This window comes from Aricia agestis, chromosome 18 (assembly GCF_905147365.1).
Source record: "Aricia agestis chromosome 18, ilAriAges1.1, whole genome shotgun sequence".
Lineage (NCBI taxonomy): Eukaryota > Metazoa > Arthropoda > Insecta > Lepidoptera > Lycaenidae > Aricia > Aricia agestis.
This window is the reverse complement of record NC_056423.1, coordinates 9,577,412-9,600,338: the sequence shown is the minus strand read 5'-3', so window position 1 is coordinate 9,600,338 and position 22,927 is coordinate 9,577,412. Positions and strand designations below refer to the sequence as shown.

Below are 22,927 nucleotides of genomic sequence, written 5' to 3'. Positions count from 1 at the left end.
ACCCACGAGTAGTTGATAGGTTTCGCGAATATATCCCAGTCCATGCTGGATTCGGGGTCCCCAGATAGGACTTCTGCCATTTCTAGTATCCTGTCTTCCAGCATTATTCTGGTACATTCCGCTATTACCACTATTGGATCCTCAGATTTTGTGATAAATTTGAGAGTTCCCGTGCGTTTTGTCTCATCCTCGTCCAGAACCACGAATCCGCAGTCGGCACTTAACGCCGCCATATACTGCCCTGTCATCGCCCCGGCAATTATTGTGGAGGTGACATTGTCGTATATGGCAGCTTTTGCATCCTCGAGTCTCACTTCTAACAGCTTTTGATTTTTCCGCTGATAGGCCTGCATGATCTTATTGCAGGTCAAGAGCTTTATGGTCTTATTTGCTCTTATTATCGCCTGGAACTCGAGGAAGGCATTTATTATATGATCTTCGGGGCTCTGGGCCAGTCTGAGTTTTGGCGGGAGCACTTGCCCGAGATCGGCCCTATATCTTTTGTTTTTATTTGCCGGTGTTTGTGTAGATGGTTCCCTCAAAAAAGCCTCCATTGCTAAAGCCTGCCGATTTGTTTGTGACGAAGCCTTGATCCGAGAAAGGGTGTTTTTATCCTCGATCATTCTTTCACGATGAAGTACTCTTTTGATGGAGCCCACAAACGCTTTTAATTTGGCCGTTGAGTTTAGAGACTTCTTAATTTCATTTTTATTTCTCTCTTTCTCATCCTCTTTTTTGGTCTCCCGTGATGCTTGGAGTCGTTCACTTGCGGAGGATGAGTTCGCCTTATTGCTGGGTTGGGACGTTGCTGGCTGATCATCACGATTCTTTTTGAGGAAGCTTAGGTCATCCCCTCTGTTCTCGTAGACGATTATCTCATGATGTTCTGAGGCTTTTACTATTCCATAGTAATTTGCAGCCCTGCCTTTGTCCTGTCCCAGTGACATGGCGTCTACGCTGATTATGCGTGGGGTGATACTGTGTCTTATTCCCATTGCTCCCAACTCCTTCAAAGACGAACATGCCCGTTCAAAGGCTGTTTGCGCATCCCATTCGAATACTATTATCGTTTTGGTGTCTGATTTCAGTATTCTGCATGGTTGGCCAGCGAAGGTAGTTGTTGGGAGAGCTAAATATTTGCTCATTTTCATGTTCGTCTTTGATGTACTTCCGTTTAGGATTGCTGCTAGTCCCGGTGAGATGTTGACGTGGTTGGGAGTGCTAAGACGGCTGTATGTTATACCCAATGTTTCGGTTGGATTAGACATAAAGAGAGGGATCGGCCTTAGTTTAATTTTCGGTTCCCCGTTTTGTCCGCGGGCTAGTAATTGTTGGGTTTACCTATTATTTGTTAAACACCTATGTATTTATAGCGGTAAATGCATATACATTATGGCATAATAATATCTTGCTAATAAATAAAAGACTCATTTAAATTAATTATAAACTTATATTTAACATTATTTATCTATTATGTACATTTCGGTCATTTAAGGGGCGTCGTCCACTCGTAGCGGGAGATAATGGTTGCGTCTGGTGTGTAGTGGACGACGGACGGGCGCAGGGGCTACGTCTATGGAAGACCTGGACTGAGCAGTTTCAATGCCTGCCTGGCCTACTGGGATAGGGGTCACCGAGTACCCAGCAGCTATCAGCGCAGAAAACTCCTCAGGAGTATACGCTTTGTTGTTCTTTGGAGGCGGTAGATGCGCTCTCTGGTCATCGATGTTCTTCGATCCTTGGGTTATTTGGACCTGTTCTGCGCTGGAGGGTTCCACCCTGTACACTTCTCTGGGCTCATATTTGATGCCAGAGTCAGTTCTTACGAGAGGTCTCGCTGCTTTCGATTGTTTGGGGATGTTTTGGCTGACGTAGATTGCTGATAGGGGTGGTTTGGTGTCTAAACTGCGCTGGGCTTCAACGTTTCTTAATGGCGCTTGCTCGTACCTGGCTCTCTGCTCTGGACGGTATACCTGACGGACATAAAACTGCTCGCCGCCTTGAGCTACCCTCTGGTTGGCGCCCTCAGGTTCAGGGAACCGCTTGAGATAGGTGACTGGTCTCTCGTTAATGTTCACTACTCTAGTCTTCTCCTGTCTAGCCTGTTGTCTTGGGGCTTCAATCAGTCTGTACTGCTTGGGCGTTGCCTCCTGTTGGTATTGGGGAATTAATCTATAGTTTACTTGGTTCTGTAAGTTCGCCGGATTGATTTGCTGCAATTTGGGTGGTGCAACTATTTTCAGGCCAGACGATTCTGGTCGCTCGTAGATCGCTTGCTGGATGGTCGCTTGCGTTGGTTGGATCTGGACGTATCTTAGAGTCTGGGGGACTCTCTGGCTCTGCGGTTGGCGGTACTGTTGGTACTGCGGTTGCACGGTCTGGTATTGCTGTGACGGTTGGTACTGCTGTGTCGGTTGGTACTGTTGCTGTGTCGGTTGGTACTGCTGCACGTTGGTTGTCTCGATGAGGTACTGCTGGGGGGCAGTGGCGGGCTGCGGGGCGACTTGCACTTTGGGGCGGAGTTTCGTGGGCTTCTTGCTCGGCTTCGGGACGTAGGGAATGTCCACCTGGAACGCATCAATGCACTGTTTAACGACGTACATAGAAATGCAACAGATTAAGTCGAAGGGTAAGAGAAAGCGTGGTTGGTTTTTGTAAAGTTTTTACGATCTTTGTGTTAAAAAAGCCATTTAAAGAACAGAATACCCATACGACAGCATATCCTGTATGTTGATTCTAAATGTTACTTTGAGGCCTGTTTCAGAATGTGACTGATTGAAAAAATACTTAATATATCCTTAAAAAACCGTTCAAGAGAACACAATCATTTAAGTTTTTTATATCATCCAAAACATGCTACATAATAATTCATACCAAATGCAACATATACAGACCTGTTGATACTGCGGGACGTATGTGGGTTTGGCGGTGGGGGTGTACTGGCGCTCCTCCTGTCTCTGCGCCTGGCCCAGCAACGCCAGCAGCTCCTGGTCGAAGGTCGCCCCCGGGTTGGCTCCGTCACTGACTGACAGGGCCGCCCCTACGGAGGCCTCGCCGCCGTTAGAAGAGAAGTCTGGCCGAGCTATCACCGCGTGAGACGGCTGGTAAACCTGAAAATTTTAGGTGCTCATGTTTTAGGTGGCATTAATTAGCTTTAATTGAATGGGTATTTTGTCATAAACTCAATTCTTGCGGGGATCACACTGGTGGAGAGTTGAATCGTTGCAACGCGTCATGTTTTCGGACTATAGCATATTTATCTCTATTGTTCTACTGTTAACGAACAACTAAGTACAAAATTCAGCTATAAAGATGCGCTAGCGCGTCTCCGCGCAAAAATTGGATACGCCGACTCGTCGACGCTTCGACTCTACGCCAGTGTGACCAACAGTTTCGCCGTAATCGGGTAGGTACTTAAAATTTAAATCAAATGACTGCGTGCTATTAAAATAATTACTTATCCTAGTAATAAGTTTATGGAACACACACACACACACACACACACACACACACACACACACACACACACACACACACACACACACACACACACACACACACACACACACACACTCGCACATACATACAATAAAATAACTTTTAATTTAGTGTAATTATATTAGTAATTATTATAAAAAATTTAAAATAAAATTATGTACGGTACCTAATTATTGCAACTTCGTTTCGTCCCTACAGGACAGGCATCGCCTAGTGTGGGGATCCATTATCGCATTATATTATGTTAAAATTTTTTGGCCAATAAATATTTGTATTTGTAACTTTATGTGGCTTTAAATAATAATTTAAATAAAAAATAGGCGTAGGGATGTGACGACCCCACCGCCCGCCTGATGGTAGTTCTGTCTCACAATAATTAGTGTGGTATAGATCTAACATCAAGCGCAGTTAGTCAACCGAAGGATGGCGGTAAAACCATCAACGATAGGGTCAGTGAAGAAATCCATGGTCATCAATGGGCTGCAGCATTGATGGTTTGATTCATTGGCCCCCTGTCAGATTGCCAATTCGCGTGCTCCGCGTGGCAATTATGAGCAAATGCCTCTTATGAAACGCACCAGAAAAAGATGGCCCCTAGTTCCCGGTAGCGGTACTATTCCTGGCCACGGTAGCGGCCATGGTAACGGCACTGCGAGGGGTGCTAAGAATCTCCGGGCTACGGATCGCTACCACCAACTGGACCTGGCGACGTACAACGGACGAGCGCTTAGACTCGAAGACCACCTAGTCGAACTGGAGGTAGAATTGGAAAAAATCCGTTGGCACGTATTAGGGTTGTGCGAGGTCCGAAGACAAGGAGAAGACACCATGACTCTGCCATCGGGTCACCTTTTCTACTTCCGAGAGGGAGATCATACATCCCGGGGTGGCGTGGGATTCCTCGTCAACAAATCTCTCGTCGACAACGTTGTCGAGATCTCGAGTGTGTCGGAGAGGGTATCGTTTTGAGACTCACCGATAGGTATTCTCTCAAGATAGTACAAGTGTACGCACCAACCTCGACACATTCGGATGACGAAGTGGGGACCATGTACGAAGACATGTCCAAGGTCTTAAATACCACCCCTAAGACTCACTTCAATGTTGTCATGGGAGATTTTAACTCCAAAGTAGGAGTACGAGCTAGCGGCGAATCTTGCTTGGGACAGCACGGTGTTGGGATTCGAAACCGCAGGGGGCAAATGCTGGTCAACTTTCTCGAAAAAGAGGGGCTCTTCTTGATGAATTCCTTATTCAAAAAGAAGCCCCAAAGAAAGTGGACATGGCGAAGCCCTGACTCTGTGGTAAGGAACGAGATAGATTTCATCATTACGGTTGTCTCTGTGATCAATAGGTTCCATACCGGTAGCGATCACCGATTACTGCGAGGATCCTTGAGTGTATGCTTCAAACTCGAAAGAGCCCATATGCTGAGGTCTACTCTCCGACCCAACTTCCAACAATCCGTCGCTGACACCCAGAAATTTCAGTTACAACTGAGAAATAGGTTCGACGCTCCTAACATCTCGGAAACTACAATGGAAGATGACGAGGCTTTAAATGCAATTGTGGAGAGCATACGGGTCGAAGGTGAAAGGTTTTGCAGACCCAAGCATGCGGGCAGGAAATCCAAACTTTCGGATGAGACACTCAAATTTATGAGGGAACGGAGGGAAAACACGGACTCGGGTTCGTCAGATGTAAAATTTCTCTCGAGGCGAATACGGAAACTTATACGTAGAGATCTTCGCCGCTCGAATACGCTGGAAATCACGGAAGCGATTGAGTGGAATAGAGGGTCTAAAGTTTTCGTAAGGCGCCTCGGGAGGAGTCATCTGACGAAGGTGAAGAATAGCTGTGGCCAAATCGTTTCCTCACGAGGGGGGGTTCTGTCCGAGATCGAGGATTTCTATAGCCGCTTGTATGTTTCACATGCTTTGCAACCTGATCCTCGTGATGACGACCCGCGTGCCAAACTCACCCGGCATCCTTCTGGCGAGCTTTCTGACGTGAGTATAGGCGAAATCGGATTGGCTCTGAAACAACTTAAAGGAGGAAAGGCCCCGGGGAGGGACGGAATTACGATCGAACTTCTCAGAGCGGGAGGCGAACCCGTCTTGAGAGAGCTTCGTAAAGTCTTTAATTTTGTCCTTCGACGGGGAGTTTTCCCCGAAGAGTGGCTTAAAAGCGAGGTGGTTCTCTTTTTTAAGAAGGGCGATAACACCCTTCTTAAAAATTATAGACCCATCTCGCTTTTGAGTGACATATATAAGTTGTTTTCTAGGATCATTACGAATCGCCTATCTAATAAATGTTCAACGAACATGTTCTCCCGAGACCGGTTGCAGTTAACGGTGTCTTTCTCGAAGTCGTAACGGAATATGTCTATTTGGGGCACATACTGCAGGACATAACTTCGAGAGAGAAACCGATAGGAGGATACAGTTGGGTTGGGCAGCATTCAGGAAGCTAAGCCACATTCTCACGTCGCATATTCCGCAGAGCTTGAAGACGAAAGTCTTCGATCAATGCGTGCTTCCCGTTATGACCTACGGGGCGGAAACCTGGCCTTTTACAGCGGGGCTAACTCGTAAGTTTTCCGTCACTCAGCGTGCTATGGAACGCGCTATGCTCGGAGTTTCTTTGGCGGATAAGCTTCGAAATGAAACAATTCGTCAAAGAACTAAAGTCACCGACAGTGCAGAGAATCAGTACGCTGAAGTGGAACTGGGCTGGTTACGTAGCTCGAAGAACAGACGATCGCTGGAGTAAACTTACTCTGGAATGGAGGCCAAGGCTGGGAAATCGGGGTGTAGGTCGACCTCCAACTAGGTGGGACGACGATCTCCGCTTAGTTGCAGGCCCATGCTGTATGCGAGTAGCAGGAGATCGGTCATCTTGGCGTTCATTGAGAGAGGCCTATGTCCAGCAGTGGACGACTATAGGCTGATATGATGATGATGATGAATGTAACAAAGCCAAGAACTAACTTTCTCAAATTCTCGCACGAAATTCCCAAACTCCTTTTATTAAAACAAAATTTAATTAATCAAAGTAAACATGATATTAATACCTGCCGTATATCCCGGGCTTATTTTAATAATTTTCTCGAGCATAATTAAAATAAACACAGTCCTTTTGTTAATTAAAGTATGAAAACAAAATGGCGAAATCCTTTTGCAAAATAACTAACGAACCGTGCGACAAGAAAATGAATAAACTAAATTAAATTTTGTGGCTAAATGCGTTAGTTTTATTTAGCTGAGAATAATTTGAAGTTATTGTTTTAAGCTTTTCATTTCTGTTATTTCTGTGTTTCTAAGTAATTAACATTTTCTTTCAACTTTCAAAGGCTTTAAAATAAATGTCTCGTGTGATCTTATAGTATCGACAGACTAAGACAAAACATGATGGCGAACTTCGTTCTTTGGTCGGGTTATGTCAAATCAGTATTACTTTAGTTTGACCTAACCCGACTAAGTTACATAGGCCCGTCAGCTGCCTATCGAACAATTCCCTAATGACGTCGTCTGTCTGCCAACTTGTGGTACAAGATAAGTAGATCTGCGTTTGCTGCTGTTATTGCTGTCCGTCTGTCCCCAGATCTCACCTGTCTGCCAAGTTGCGGTTCGAGATAGTAGACCTGCTGCTGCTTCTGCTGCTGCTCAGGGTACAGCTGCTGCTGGCTCTTCCTCTCGGGCTGCAGGTCCAGCAGTTCCTGAGCGTTGAGCGAGAACACCTGCCCGGGCCGGTACTCCTCGTCCCTGAAAATCAAGGTCATAGTCAGCATCATCATCGCCACGATCTTCAGAACTATAGACATCAATCTTAAATGTATAGTTACTTCCTTAGAAATGTATTCTTACTCCCTTACTGATATTTTAAATGCGAAAGTGTGTTTTACCTCTTCTCGCTCAAACGGCCAAAAATACTCGACGCTATCGACCGCCCAAGGCGTCGAATAGAAGGGGCCGAAAAAGGGGCGCCGAAGGCAGAGAAAAGGGGCTTTTTGCATTACTAGCACCCTGGGCGCTGAAATTATGCCCTGGATGCTGGTTATACTAAAACCGGCACTGCACAGAAGTACGCTTGCAATGCTAATACAAAGAGTAATAGAGTAAAAATAGATATGGCCGATTTGTCACAATTTCCTCTGCCGTAGCGCGACCGATTCTAAATCTATAATGGCGGAAATAAAAAGTTAATAGTATACCTTGTGTCGCGGTCGTCTTCGCTGTTTTCCTCCACCGGCGCTACGTGCTCCTGAGAAAATAAAGAAAAATGGCATTAGAAAACTTTCCTTAGGTTTACCTACAATAGTAAGTAGAAAGGTACTTTTTAGGCAAAAAAATTACTTTCCTAATTAATTGCTTATGAAGTTATGACTCTTTTAGTGATGGGTAAAAAAGGGTGACCGGAAAATTATCGAGTATCCTTCGTATGAATAATAAGATTAATAAGACGTATCTCCCTGTCTTTCTACTGCTGCTATTTAGTCTTTTGTAGTGTGAGTACCTAATATTATATTTTCATTTAAGTCTTTTCCGGTATAATGTGCAATTTCCAAAGCATTAATAACCTATACGATATAGTTGTGGAGAATGTCTTGTTACACATTTTGAAACACCTATTTCATGTCAGCGACTTGGGATGTTAAGAAATAAGTAAGTACATAAGTACTAACATAGTTTCAAAATGTCTAATTGTACTGCAAGCATGATGTCAGAATTGTCGCCAGCCGCCAGGGTATAATTATTTTGTTGCTTCAGTGAGGACATACGAAACACATACACCCTTTTGTGGGGGGAAATACCCCTCTCTATTGTTTAGACGGCAACTAGTCTGGGCTTGATAAAGGATAGTATTTGTTTAGGTTCTTGGAATTATAGAAGCTTATTGACATAATAAGACTATGTTATGAAATATAATATTATGTTGGGAGTGTACTCTTTAGCTAGTTTTTTATTATTAGTAGTCTTTAGCGGAAAAAATAGTCTGTTTGAAAAACTACCGAATTTAATGAAATTACACAGATAAGTAGACTACGCGGAAAGGCGCAACAAGGCTTCATTTCCACTAGCGCGGGAAGAACATTTTTTCGCAAAAAAAAAGTCCTATGTCCTTTCCCTTTTTTAGCCGGCTTCCAGACGATCGATTGTATTGTGCAATAATATGACGCTTCAATTTCTCGAACAGTTCTTTTGCAAGTTAGATTGAAAGCGCGATGACATAAACCCTAGAGTTTAGAACTCTAGTCTAGACGGTCAATAATATTACGAAATAAGTGATATTGCGCAATAAAATTGCTCGTCTAGGGGCCCGCTCAAAGTATCCCTACACCAAAATTTATTTAAATCGTTTCAGCTGTTTAAGCGTAAAGAGGATACAGACAGACTTTTGCATTTAATATTAGTAAGGATCAGTCTTTGAATAAGATCAACGTTTCCTAACAGGGCGTTTATTTCCTGTCGTAAAACGTCATAAGGATTACATTACAATTTCAAATGTGTGCGGGTCAGAGGTTGGTTTATCTCATCAGGCGAACCGACCGCTCGCTTACTGAATACCAATCACGACTCACAAACTTTGTGTAAATTATACAATATCCAGGTTTTTTTTGTTGTAAATTGAATATTTTCAATTCATACCAATATTTTCGATGCTTACTTGAGTCCCGGGAAAGGATATACTTAGGATATTTTTTCTCCCGAAAAATATACAGCCCCCGTGTGCTAAATGAAAGAAAAGACTTTTCTATACAATCGTCGACAATCATGGCATACCATCAACTATTGCAATCACAAGATCGAAGCGACACACCGGTTGTCCTAACAGTGAATGAAACACAGCATTATGAAACATCAATATCGTCATAGGAAATTGGCAGTTATCGACTTAATACCTTTTTAATAGAACCTTACGACATGTCATTACAATGTCGTATGCGATAGTATGTCGTACGACCGTCGGACGCAATAGTAAAAGTCGTAAAGGTCAGTCTGAAATGTCACTAAAAAGATTAGTACTGTAGTTGAATACATTTTGAATGGCTTAGATTACAGACTTTATTTTGAACAGCAACTTTATTTTAAAAATTCATATTTCATATGACATAATATCAATGTTAGGTATTTGTACGTGGGAGAGCCATGCTTCGGCACGAATGGGCCGGCTCGACCGGAGAAATACCACGTTCTCACAGAAAACCGACGTGAAACAGCGCTTGCGCTGTGTTTCGCCGAGTGAGTGAGTTTACCGGAGGCCCAATCCCCTACCCTTCCCTATTAACCTATTCCCTCTTAAAAGGCCGGCAACGCACCTGCAGCTCTTCTGATGCTGCGAGTGTCCATGGGCGACGGAAGTTGCTTTCCATCAAGTGAACCGTTTGCTCGTGTGCCCCCTTATTTCATAAAAAAAAATGCTATGCATATTTAAATCATAAAGTTAATATACCTAGCGGAATAGAGAAACAAAGGCCTGAGCAAAAGAGATATGTCACTATCAGTAACACTGCGTGGTAAAAAGAGACGTGTGATACATTACAGCAGCACTCTTTTTTTGACGTCCAGTCGGCACGTACCGCACGTTGACAATTTAATCTCATAGAAATCATGTTCAATTATGCTTGTGTAAGTGTATACGTACACATATTATTACACACAGATGTTAATCAATTTCGGTTTCGTTTGACAGCTCGAGATTGTTGCTCTATTCCGCTAGGTATATTAACTTTATGATTTAAATGAGCCATTGAAAGCTGAACTTTGTTTAATTAGAAGATGTACACATTAAATTGACTTGTCGTCCGCATTTGGTATGGCTGTTCCAAAGAATGGCTCATTAAAAATGCATCGCAAGTCGCAACGCATCTTGATGTTAAAATGTAAACAGCTAAGGCTGCCTTCACACTAGCGTTTGTCCAGCGTAGGCGTTCAATATACAACAAGACAACGCAGCGCGTGCGTCGCCTTGAGTCCTGGGAAAGGACACAATATTATTATTTATTTATTTATTTAAATCAGGCATCTTGGCCCATACTGTATATACCTGAAAGACTAACATACAAAATATATAAACTAAAGCTAACACTAAGCACTAAATACGTATTGTCTGCGACGTGGGGCGCGACGTGTTCCATTATGTCTACTACCTAATATCCCGGAAAACCGTACGTTCTCGAAAGCGTCGTATAGAGGATACCGTTAAAAGACTTCAGAAACTAAATTTAATTTTTTATAATAAGCGTATTTGTCGAAACACACTAGACCGAATTGGCCGGCGTAAATTCCGCCGCAACTGTCAAACGCATACATAATACGGACGGAACGCGACGGAATAGTGTGTCATCCCTCGCGATCCGTCTGTATTTTGTATGCGTTTGAAACGCGGCGTAAACGCGGCGGAATTTACGCCGGCGTAATTCGGCCTAGTATGTTTCGGCACTATAATGGCAGGCTATATAACTATTAATTCGACAATGGCTCACAGCACAATTTTTTCAACTTAACGTATTATTTAGCGGGTATGTTTCCAGTGAAAGTTCTTGAATGTTTTGGCTTCATATCGATAATAATACAGCATTACACATCGCAGCTTATTAACCAATTTGATGGGAATCCAGCTGGAAAAGTAATCCATACTAATATTATAAATGCGAAAGCGTGTCTGTATGTTACCCCTTCACGTCCAAACCAATTTAGCTGAAATTTGGTACTTTTTAGTCTCGGAAAAAGACATAGGGTATATATATATATTTATCCTGGAAAAATGTACGGTTCCCACGCGATAGACGAAATTCGGCGTAATGGAATTGCATGAGTCATCCAGTAATGTAATAATCCTCTTTTTGACAATGTCGGGAGTCACTGCCATTATTTGCAAAACAAATTTTGCTAAAAACATAAGCTTTTAGAATCATACTAATATTCTAAAAGCGAAAGCTTGTGACTTTGTATATTTGTTACTTCTTTACGTCTAAACGGCTGGGGCGATTTATTAGGAAATTTCGGTATGGAGTTAGTTGTTGCTTACATAGTTGGTCTAGTGGTTCAGAGCGCGGCTCGTGACTCGGAGGTCGTGGGTTCGATTCCCGCGTTGGAAACATGTTATTTCCAAGTTTGGTTAGGACAATGCAGGCTGATCACCTGATTGTCTGACAAGTGAGATGATCCATGCGTCGGATGGGCATGTAAAAAGTCGGTCCTGCGCCTGATCTCTCGCTGGTCGAGTCGGTCTGCCGTCCCACTGGGTTATGAGAATAAAGGAATAGAGAGTGCTCTTGTGTACTGCGCACAACTTGGGCACTATAAAATTACTCCTGCGTAGCTGGCCTGGTTACAATGAAACCGGCCACCGTCACCGAAACCGGTGTGGGAGCTATTATTACATAGTTACATTAAGTTACTTTTTGGTGCGGGAATGTATCACAATTAGTTTTCCCTAATAAACAGCTGATAACATTGCGGGGCTCAGCTAGTTAATTATAAAAGTGTTTCGTAAAAATAACGTCCTATCTTATTTAAAAAATGGAAATTAATTTTACGGAAATATTGAAAAAAATAGGATAATAAACGGTCAATATCAACGTAGATATTAACGTTCTATTTTTAAATTAATATGAGAAAAAAATATTTTCCACAGAACAAAAGCGCTGTCGACAAAAATAATTATTATGTTGATTTATATTTTATTATTACAAATAAACAACAAAAAAAAATACGGGTTGCACTCCGGGAGTGCCGGCAGAAGTGAAAACTTGATTATGAACGTGTGCACTATTTTTTTAACCCATTTTTTATGAAAATCGATTTTTAAAAAATCGTTTTATTTTTAATTAAGTAATCGAAACCCTTATAATCGATTAAATTTTTAACCCATTTTTTATTAAAATCGATTTTTTTAATTAATACTTAATCGAAACCCTTACAATCGAATAAAAAATATCGACAATCGAAAAAAAACAATCGATTGTTCGATTAATCGATTTCGATGTTACAACACTACTCTCCAACCGTCTTACGATTTTTCGATCAGCACGAGAATCTGACGCGAGTTTCACAGTTTTTACCCATCCCACAAAAGTGCTCAACGCCGCTAAAGAAGTTTTCACTTCAAAAAAGTATAATTTTGTTGTTAATTTGTTGCAGAACTATAATAATTTATTATATCTGAAAGGTCGCAAAAAAGCAAAAAGTTTATTTACTTCTTGAGCTAATATAGCTCAAGAAAAAAATAAACTTTTTGCTTTGTCTAGTGCTTATGATCAAAATTAGTCCAGCAAATTCAAACTTTTGATGCAAACAAAAAATCTTTCGTTTTTATAATGTCCGTAGGTACGTACAATATATTTATATTATTCTGTCTATAGATATATAAATTAAAAATATTTAGGGCCTGTTTCACCACTTTCTGATAAAGTGCCGAATAGGCTATTCAGAACTTTTTTGACAGATTCTCCATACTTGATATGTCAAGTTAATTGGTAGCCTTATCAGGAAGTGGTAAAACAGGCTCTTCAATTAGTAAATTATACAGCACCACGCATACTTAAACCAAGAGAATCTTCAAAAACCGATATGAACGTCAGGATGGCCCCAAACAATATCAAAGTGGCCCCATTTGGGCACGCTTTATGCTTTAACATGTCAGGGGGGGAGTCAAAATCTTTTCATTTTCGCTTCGTTATAGAATCGCCGATGAAAATGTATGGAATTGACATAAGCGTTCATTAATATGACGTTGACGTTCGACTCGTCTAATGTCAATTCCATACATTTTGATCGGCGATTTTATAACGAAGCGAAAACGAAAAAGTTTCGGCTAAATGGCCAGGTCTATTATTGTAATTTATATGTCTATTGAATATAAAAGGTTATTATTAAATAAACAGTAACAAGCCAGCTACAAGACAGTAAATAGTGAAGCTCGTATCAAAACAACCATTGTAAAGGTTGATCGGAAACTTAATAATGAACAGTATAACAAAAGGAAATTGACTTCAAGTCCTTTATACAAAATCCTTTGGAGAATAATATTCTTTGTCGTTTTGTCAAAGAAACTCTGATTTGAAAGTGTTACGTAGTATTTTTCCTAGAATTCTTTTAAGGCCCCGTTTTAGTTTATTCTAGCTATTTCCGTTGACGCTGATTCCGAAATCTTGATAACAAGTACTTAATAATGTTCTAGATGAGACATCAAACTCAATAATAATTTAACTTATTGAAAGTTTACATATTCAAATATTATCGACTAGTGAGTAGTGAACGGAGCAATAATCTTATAATAAATGTCAGATATCTCGCATAGTCGCATATCTACGATACATCCAATCTTAATGCTGTGCAGACTGTCAAAGATAAGTAAAGATAGGATCTTGTGGACCTTGCCAACTTTCGGTATCCTCTCAAGGCCGTAGGGACCTCTCTCTGCCAGATCCCCTTCACTGATAAAATAATTACCTCTTCATGCAAATTACTAGCATATTAATTTGCCATAACCTAGGACAGTCTTGCTCGGATTTTAATTAGTACCAATCTTTACTTTAAATACTTGATTTTTTTAAATCTCAAGTTCATAATACGGACGCTCATACGATGAAGGAAGAGGATTACGAAACCCGCACATGGTTGGTTCCAGACTTAGTGACTTCATTCCTCCGGAGTGTCTGGACTAGGCCAACACTCTTGCGGCTTGCCGTAAGTACGTACTTGGGCAACCATACGAACAAAACCTATCCCACACTATACTAATGTTGGATTAAAGCGTCTCCCAGACAGGCGGTCAGTTGGATGTCTTGGCCGCGTGGCCGCGTATGTCTGTGTCGTTCCTAGAACTCTCAAGTCACTCAAGTCACACCTAACTGACCGCCACCGCCACCGCCACCGCAGGCCGCGTCTGTCTGGGAGACGCTTAAAAGAGCACAAAATATATAGAACAAAATTTTCACCTCGTATCCACAGACAATTTGTTTGTACACTTTTTAAATATTGCCACCGACACATTTATTTCATTTATAAGGTTTTATGCACGGGTTTTATGTAATTTGAGAATTTTGTTCGATGTCCACTCGTTTTTGAAAAGCTGTATATAAACATTTTCATACCTGTTTCCTGGCGGTTCTGTATATAATATGCGGCTGGCTTTCCCCCTGGGTCTGTCTCTTGTCCTTAGCCTGAACATCCTGGTCTTTGGTCGTTTCTTCAGAGTGAACACAGAGGAAGAGTGCTGTAAATAAAGAAAAAGACATTTAGAACTCCAATCCATTTTCGTAAAAAGTTTACTTGACGAATACAGTAGGTTTTGCTATCCTACCAACTCAATCGTTTGTCGCACAAGAACTGCATTTTTCGGTGATTACGACTGCCCTTTACGGTAACTCAAATGTTTATAGAACATTCGATTTAGCTGTTTATAGCGTTAAGAACTAAATAAAGACAAGACTGTACGTTTGAATTTATAATTCACATATTACATTATCTACCTACTAGTTTATTTTCACTCGATATCTAGATATATAGGATGAAATAAAACAAGTAGTAATCTTTCAGCGATACTTTCACACTAAACTTAACTCCACATAAGGGACACATAATATTATACGAGTTTTTGCCCGCGGCTTTGCTCGCGTTAAGAAGTATTATTATAAACAAACTTTCATCCCCTATTTTAACCCCTTGGGGTTGGAACTGATCAAAATCCTTTTTTAGCGGATGCCTAGGTCATAACATCTAACTGCATGCCAAATTTCAGCCCGATCCGTCCAGTGGTTTGGGCTGTGCGTTGATAGATCTCCATGTCAGTCAGTCACCTTTGAGTTTTATATATATATATATATATATATATATATATATATATATATATATATATATAAATAATAGATATCGTAAAGTATAATTATGACATTGTTTTGTTACTCTGTAGATGCATATTTACCTCATATTAAATGTTATAGAAACGTATGCGATTAGTAAACAAAAATGTCCAATTACTAACCAAACCGCAAACTCAGTGTCCAGTGATCATTTCCTTATTTTTAATCTAAGCGGAAAGAATTCTAATCTCGTTCGTTAACCGCATTCTATTACCGCTTATTTATTTCAGCTAGCTCGTTCGTTTCCTGAATGGAAATATGCGAGCAGGGGAGAATTACATGGGTAAAAGAAAACATAATACGAAATATTGTCAAGGGTGTGTTCCGAAATAAAAGCCAGTATATAGTCTCATGACATCTATAAACGACGCCGTACTGTTCATTTGTTCCTAAATATACGCCAGTCGATTGAGGTATAAAAATGAGTAGGTAGTAGGTATTAACTTTATCGGGATGTTATTATTGAAATAAATACAATAAACACTATGATCCTTATATAAACTGATTTTTCATATTTTTATCATTTTGAAATGCTCAACCGATGAGCATTTCAAACTGTGTGAGACCAGCCTGACATAAGTTACCAGAATTTAGTTGTGAAATAATGATACGTGGGAGAGCCATGCTTTGGCACGAATGGGCCGGCTCCACCGGAGAAATACCACGTTCTCACAGAAAACTGGCGTGAAACAGCGCTTGCGCTGTGTTTCGCCGAGTGACCTGATGGAAAGTAACTTCCGTCGCCCATGGACACTCGCAGCATTAGAAGAGCTGCAGGTGCGTGGCCGGCCTTTTAAGAGGGAATAGGGTAATTAGGGGAGGGTAGGGATGGAAAGGGAAGGGAATAGGGGAGGGTACGGAAGGGAATAGGGTAGGGGATTGGGCCTCCGGTAAACTCACTCACTCGGCGAAATACAGCGCAAGCGCTGTTTCACGCCGGTTTTCTGTGAGAGCGTGGTATTTCTCCGGTCAAGCCGGCACATTCGTACCGAAGCATGGCTCTCCCACGTGAAAGATTACGAATTAAAGGAGCCATTTTGGATATATTTTGTATTATTATCACACCTGAAGCTATTTTTCATCACGGCATAATATACACCAGTAAACAAGAAAGTTGCGAGCAAAATCATAATATTATATTGAAAATTCATATTTTAAAGTTTAACATTTACGAATCTGAGTGGTTATCGAAGAGTTTAAAATTCAGTTTCCAAGGTAAGCACACAAACATTGTTAAATATGATAGCTATTAGCTATTGAATATGTTCGACTTTAGTTCGTTTGTTATTCCGAAATAACAAGGATATAAACTGTGGATTTTAAACAAACATCGACGGTAGGATAACAAAATCATATTTTAAACAAAGTATTAACTATTAAGCGCTTTTCCTATGAGGGTCAGCTCAACCCAAGAGATGGTGTATAATTTTAATCAAAACATTTTGCTTTTCGCACAAGTTGTTCGCAGATATACAATACTAAACATGTAATATAAGGAGGGTTTTGTTAGCGTAGGTTCAGAAATAGGACTCAGTATCACTATATTAGCCAGTGCCAGTGTTTAAGGCATCATAATAAATAATAATATTTTACGCCATATTGTACGGGTGTGCCACAATGAGACAAGTGTGACGTACTATACTATGATTTATTTTAAAATTTAGTTTGTTATCATTTTACCCATATTCCGCGAAATGAACCTCAACCTATAAGTAAATGAGTGAGTGTTCGCATAGGCATGCGTACAGCACTTCCCTCCTCTTCCACACTGCCTATGCGTACACTCGCATGCAAGAACCTGCAAACACCACCACCACACAAGCAATAATGTTGGCAAATCCGTGCAAGGCCCCTCACCACCATGCAGGTTGAAAACCTCGACGCGCGTTTCGCCCCAACACCGGAGCATCCTAAGGATGTGGACTCTACGAACAACGTCCGTCAAGTACAACAAACTTCTACGAACAAGAGCGTTTCACCCCAACACCGATGGGGCGAAACGCGCGTCGAGGTTTTTAACCTGCACGGTGGTGAGGGGCCTTCCACGGATTTGCCAACATTATTTCGCGGAATATTGCTAAAAATAATAACAAACTAAATTTTAAGCTATGGATTTCCACAAAGCAACGCCTGATTCTGTTCACTATTATGATTTATTTATTATGACTACGTTGGAATGTAGTCATTAACGTTTATGACTACATTCCAACGTAGTCATAAACGTTAATGCATTGGCTTATATTTTAGAACACACCCTTAGTATTGTACTATTACGATGTAGCTAGTTTATAAAATTACTTACTGCATTATATCAAAATACAAAGTTTATCTCACTGTTAACTTACTAAAAAAATACCTACTAAAATAAATATTATTATTTCGCTATCGGATAATAATATTTTTCCGGTTTTCCGTTTTTCTCAATCCTATCTATACTATAAAATATAAATCCAGTGAAAGTGTCAATCGGGCACACCTGAGCCCTTAGTCAAGTTGTATTCAATAATTTCCACACCGAAAATTTTATAAAAAATCTAGCTGTCCCGGCAAACATTGTTTTGCCATACTAATTGTTTCGCCCCTACTATTTTACTGAAGTGACTTTATAAGTAGTGCACTATGGCAACGTCCATCGCTATCCCGTCGCACAAACAATGGTCGCCGTCAGTTTCGAGTTGTAATAATTTACAATTATTTATTCAACAAAATATGCACCTATCAGTATAAAAAGTACCCAGTAACCGATTCTCAGACCCACTGAATCTGCATATAAAATTTGGTAAAAATTAGTAAAGCCGTTTCGAAGGAGTACGGTAGCTAACATTGTGATTTGTGACACGTGAATTTTATATTATATTAGAGATGTATAGAATTTGACTTAAACTCTTCAAGCACCATATTGCCGGCCGACCTCAAATACATTCAATAATCATTACTTATCTTTAATTTAATAAAGCACCTTACAGAAAATGTATTCAAAGTTTAACATTCATGTCAAAATCTACATTAACTTAAAAATAAATTAAGTTACGTCAAATCCCACACATTTCTTGTTTCAAATTCACTGTCGACATCGAATACAAGTTGTCTGAGTACCCTGAACCTTTATTTTTTTTTTTAATTTTTTTTTATGAAATAAGGGGGCAAACGAGCAAACGGGTCACCTGATGGAAAGCAACTTCCGTCGCCCATGGACACTCGCAGCATCAGGAGAGCTGCAAGTGCGTTGCCGGCCTTTTAAGAGGGAATAGGGTAATAGGGGAGGGTAGGGAAGGGAAGGGAAGGGAATAGTTGAGGGTAGGGAAGGGAATAGGGTAGGGGTTAGGGGATTGGGCCTCCGGTAAACTCACTCACTCGGCGAAACACAGCGCAAGCGCTGTTTCACGTCGGTTTTCTGTGAGAACGTGGTATTAATCCGGTCGAGCCGGCCCATTCGTGCCGAAGCATGGCTCTCCCACGTATGAAATATTAACGTCCTGTATAATAACTGTCAAGTTAGTTCAATTACACCCTTAATAGACTATACCAGAACCATCTATTAAGGCTATACTAGAGCTATATAAAAGCTATAAGTTATTATAATTTATTGATAACGCAAGCGACAGTTTAGTGTGGCAATATGACAGATTATGATCGATCGTAGATCCTTTACTTTCGAATTGACCCACATAATAACAATGGACGAAGGAAATCTGTGTGGTCTAATAATATTTACATAATTAAAGACGAAATTGTCCAGCAGTGATGTTGAAGAATTATCGGTTTTTTACATTTTCGCTCTTTAAAAAATTAAATTAAATTCGACCCATTTAGATGCTGCGATGCCACACACAGATACATCTAATATATAAAATTCTCGTGTCACAACGTTACGAGTAGATAGCGTACTCCTCCGAAACGGCTTTACTGATATTAACCAAATTTTATATGCATATTCACTGGGTCTGAGATTCGGCTACCTATTAGGTACTTTTTATATTGATAAGTGCATTTGTTGAATAAATAAAAGTAAATTATTACAACTCGAGACTGACGGCGACCATTGTTTGTGCGACGGGATAGCGATGGACGTTGCCATGGCAGCCCCGGATCTTCAATTTTTTTCAGGCGGGGCAAAAACTGAAATGCCACCCCCCACGGGCGTATATATAGCTTTGATAAGGGGGGGGGGGGGCGACGACAAGTAAGATGGATAGTAAAGTGGGGGGGTCCGGACCCCCAGGACCCCCCCCCTTATATACGCCCATGCCGCCTCCCCTATCTACTTATGTTTATTTTCACCTTTATCATCCATATAATTTCAGCTATCAATATTATGTAGGATATATAATATAATTAACAGGGTAGGGTTTAAAAGCGTGCGCGAACCGGGCGCGTATTTTGAACTATGCCTACGCGCCTCGCGAATAATAAATGTTCGTGCAGCACGTCTCACTCCGCAGTCCGCGCCCAGGGTATCGGTCAAGTTGATATGGCCATGAAATTGCTGTACTTGTGCTATTATATATTTTATTACGTGGTCAATGATGAGTTGTCCATTGGTCCGTGAAGTATGAATTTGGCCGCCCCCTGAATTTACCGCCCGGGGCACAGACCCCGGCTTGCCCCCCCCTAGATCCGGGGCTGTGCCATGGTGACATACTTATTTAGTCACTTCAATAAAATAATACGGGCGAAATACTTTATATGGCAACGAAACGTTTGCCGGGACAGCTAGTAATATTATAGACTATAGACAAACAGACACGCAAACTTGTAACATAGAACTATTTTTCTATTACTAATAGAAAAATAGAGTGTTGTTTGCACATAAAGTTATCTATACGGGCTCTTAAGTTTTTACACCACTTCGTCTTTGTCTATAATTTCTTTCTACACAGTATTCGACGAAACATGGCGGTAGCGGTCATTGACTCCCTGTCAAAAACTTGTCGTTTTCTATATACAGTTCGACAAGGCTTTATATGAACGTGGCGAGAAAAGGAACTAAACGCTTCTATCATACAAAAACGTCGTTTTTGATATATGTGTTTGACAGTTCCTCTTTATCAGCAGCGCTCCCGTCAATGTTACCCACGTTCATTTAAAGCAGTGTTTTTCAATCTGTGGGTCGCGACCCCTAGGGGGGTCGCGAAGCCTTACTCGGGGGGTCGCCGACGGAAAGTAAAAGTTGAGGTATAATAGATAAATATACCAAACTAGGAAAGAAAATCATTACCTAACGTAGGTAGCCTTTTAATAAATTTATTTTTTTGTCTTTCTATGACACGAGGGGGTCGCCAGTATATTTCAATCAGTAAAGGGGTCGCGAAATCAAAAAGATTGAAAAACACTGATTTAAAGCCTTGTCGAGCTGTAAGCCGCGATTGTCAATGAAGTGTCAGACGTTGTCAATCGCGGCTTGGTATAGAAAATGACAAGTTTTTGACAGAAAGTCAATGACCGCTATCGCCATGTTTCGCCGAGTACAGTATAGTAATGAACTGAAATATTATGAGAAACTAAAACTGCGTCAGGAATGCCGAAACTGCGTTTTTAAACAGCGCTGTGTTCCGTCGTGGTATGTAGTAACCCTTATGTATCTATTGCCCTATAATTTGTAGCACGAAATTACCATGCACCTCATTGAATTTGCCTCCCAATTAGTACAAGGCCGACCCACTCGTGCGGATTCCCCTCGTGTCGCCTTATTGCTTGTTGACATTATATCAAATGTCGACGTTCGCGTTGGTGGAAGCAGCTTCCTTGTAATTGGTGTTAGTGTTAGTGGTTTGTTTCTTATTTCCCATGTCACGTGCAGAGGAGCCGGGAAATCGGAATTGTTCTTTTTTTATATATTTTATATTTTATCTTATATTGCGCGTGATTTGACAAGGCGGCCCCCATAGAATTAGATCGTTAGAAAAGGCATTCCATACAATGGTCAGCGCGAAAATGTGTCACTCTCGAAAAGAGTGAGCTCACTCTTCTGAGAGCAGTGTGCCTTAGGACGCCGTAACCGCCGGACGTGTTTAATTCATTAATTACCGCGTTATTTTTCGCTACATTTCGCTCCAGAATGCCGTCATGTGCCTTCCGACAGTGCAGTAATAAAACGAGGAATACAAATAAAGCCAAAGGTGTAATATTTCACACGTAATTATTGAGATTTTAATAATATTTAAATTATTGTATTTTGATATCGTTGGCGGCCCCTAGACGACCAATTTTATTGCCCAATATTACGTATTTATTATTGTAATTATTTATATCAATATTATTGTAGGTTTATAGGTCACCTAATATTTATTCCAACACGAAATGTCAATATCTACGTTCATTCATTTTTCAGGTTTTACTTTTCTCCATAACCCTTTAAAATGGGTTCCTGGAAAATAAACTTTAAGCGTAAGATAAGTAGGTGAACTATTTTCTTGTGCATTCACTTTACCTTTGTCTTTACCAATCTGTCAGGTTCAAACCAAACCCATTCGAGCCAAGGAACTGTACATAATCTCCACAACCAGACCATGAAATGGACGAACAGACAACAAAGGCGGCCTGGCCTTTGATATGATTTTGAGGGATTAGAGTCTGAAACTGGGTATTAGTTTGGTGGACAAAATTATGTCACAAAATCCAAATAATATTATTATAAATGCGAAACTGTATGTTACTGCTTTTGCAGATATGGAATGGTATATCCATTCCATATCTGCAAAACTGCATCCACTTTGAGTCCCAAAAGAACGTAGCATACTTTACTTTCTATCACGGAAAAAACTGTTCCCGGGCGAGAAACAAATTTTGGCGCAAGGATGTTGCGGGCGCCGGGTGTCATCAAGTTTCTTTGTAAACTCTTAATAAATTGGATTTATTGGCTTTGAAACTACTAGACCTTTAAAGTTCAACTGACACTTTGGTCACCGTACATAAAGGCAAAGGGCATCTAGGTTTTAGTACTTGGTACTTACGTAAGTATTACTTTGTAATGTACTATCAGAGAACTGAGAAGTTAATTCCTAGGCAGATGCAGGGGGACCTGCGTAGTATGGTCAGAGTAGACAGAATTATAGAGTATGCCGACTTAGAACTGATGTTGAAATTTTTAAATTTGACGTATTATGACTAAAATCGTCGCTAGGGTTGTTAACTTGTTACCTACGAATTTAAAACTATGACATATTCGCTGGACGTGTTCCTCTTTGGTCGTATTGTTGTTTGTGTTTTGGCACATGCGATTGAAATTGTCAGAATCCAATTTTGACATCTTTATTTTAAATATTTAAAAATAAATTATATCAGCCAGCGCGAGGCACATTCCGTTTATAATCCTAGTGAAACCCGACGAATTTGACAGATATTGAAACCTGTCCGTCTCTTTGCAGTCGAACTACTGGTCGTTGTCTATTGTGGTTTGGTCGCGTTACGTCAAACCCAGCCGACAGATCACAATTAACATTGAATTGACGTGATCCGATCAAATGACGTAGGTCCGTCAACTGCCTGGGAATGAATTTCCTCGACGGTACAATACAAGTGCGTGGATTGTTCGTCCTAAGAAGAATAACATTATAGATT

At 40.7% G+C, this 22,927-nt stretch overlaps 1 protein-coding gene across 1 annotated transcript in view; it reads right to left on the bottom strand.

Moving 5' to 3' along the window:
* Positions 1-1,430: 1,430 nt before the first annotated feature.
* Positions 1,431-22,927, bottom strand: part of LOC121736063 (DNA translocase FtsK-like) — a 55,626-nt gene continuing 34,129 nt past the window's right edge. Inside the window, exons 2-6 of the mRNA XM_042127109.1 lie at positions 14,600-14,721; positions 7,712-7,761; positions 7,109-7,262; positions 2,895-3,110; positions 1,431-2,567 (exon numbers count right to left, since the gene is read on the bottom strand). Of these exons, the coding sequence (XP_041983043.1) occupies positions 1,491-2,567; positions 2,895-3,110; positions 7,109-7,262; positions 7,712-7,761; positions 14,600-14,721 (1,619 nt within the window). The 3' untranslated portion in view covers positions 1,431-1,490. The remainder of the gene's footprint in view (positions 2,568-2,894; positions 3,111-7,108; positions 7,263-7,711; positions 7,762-14,599; positions 14,722-22,927) is intronic.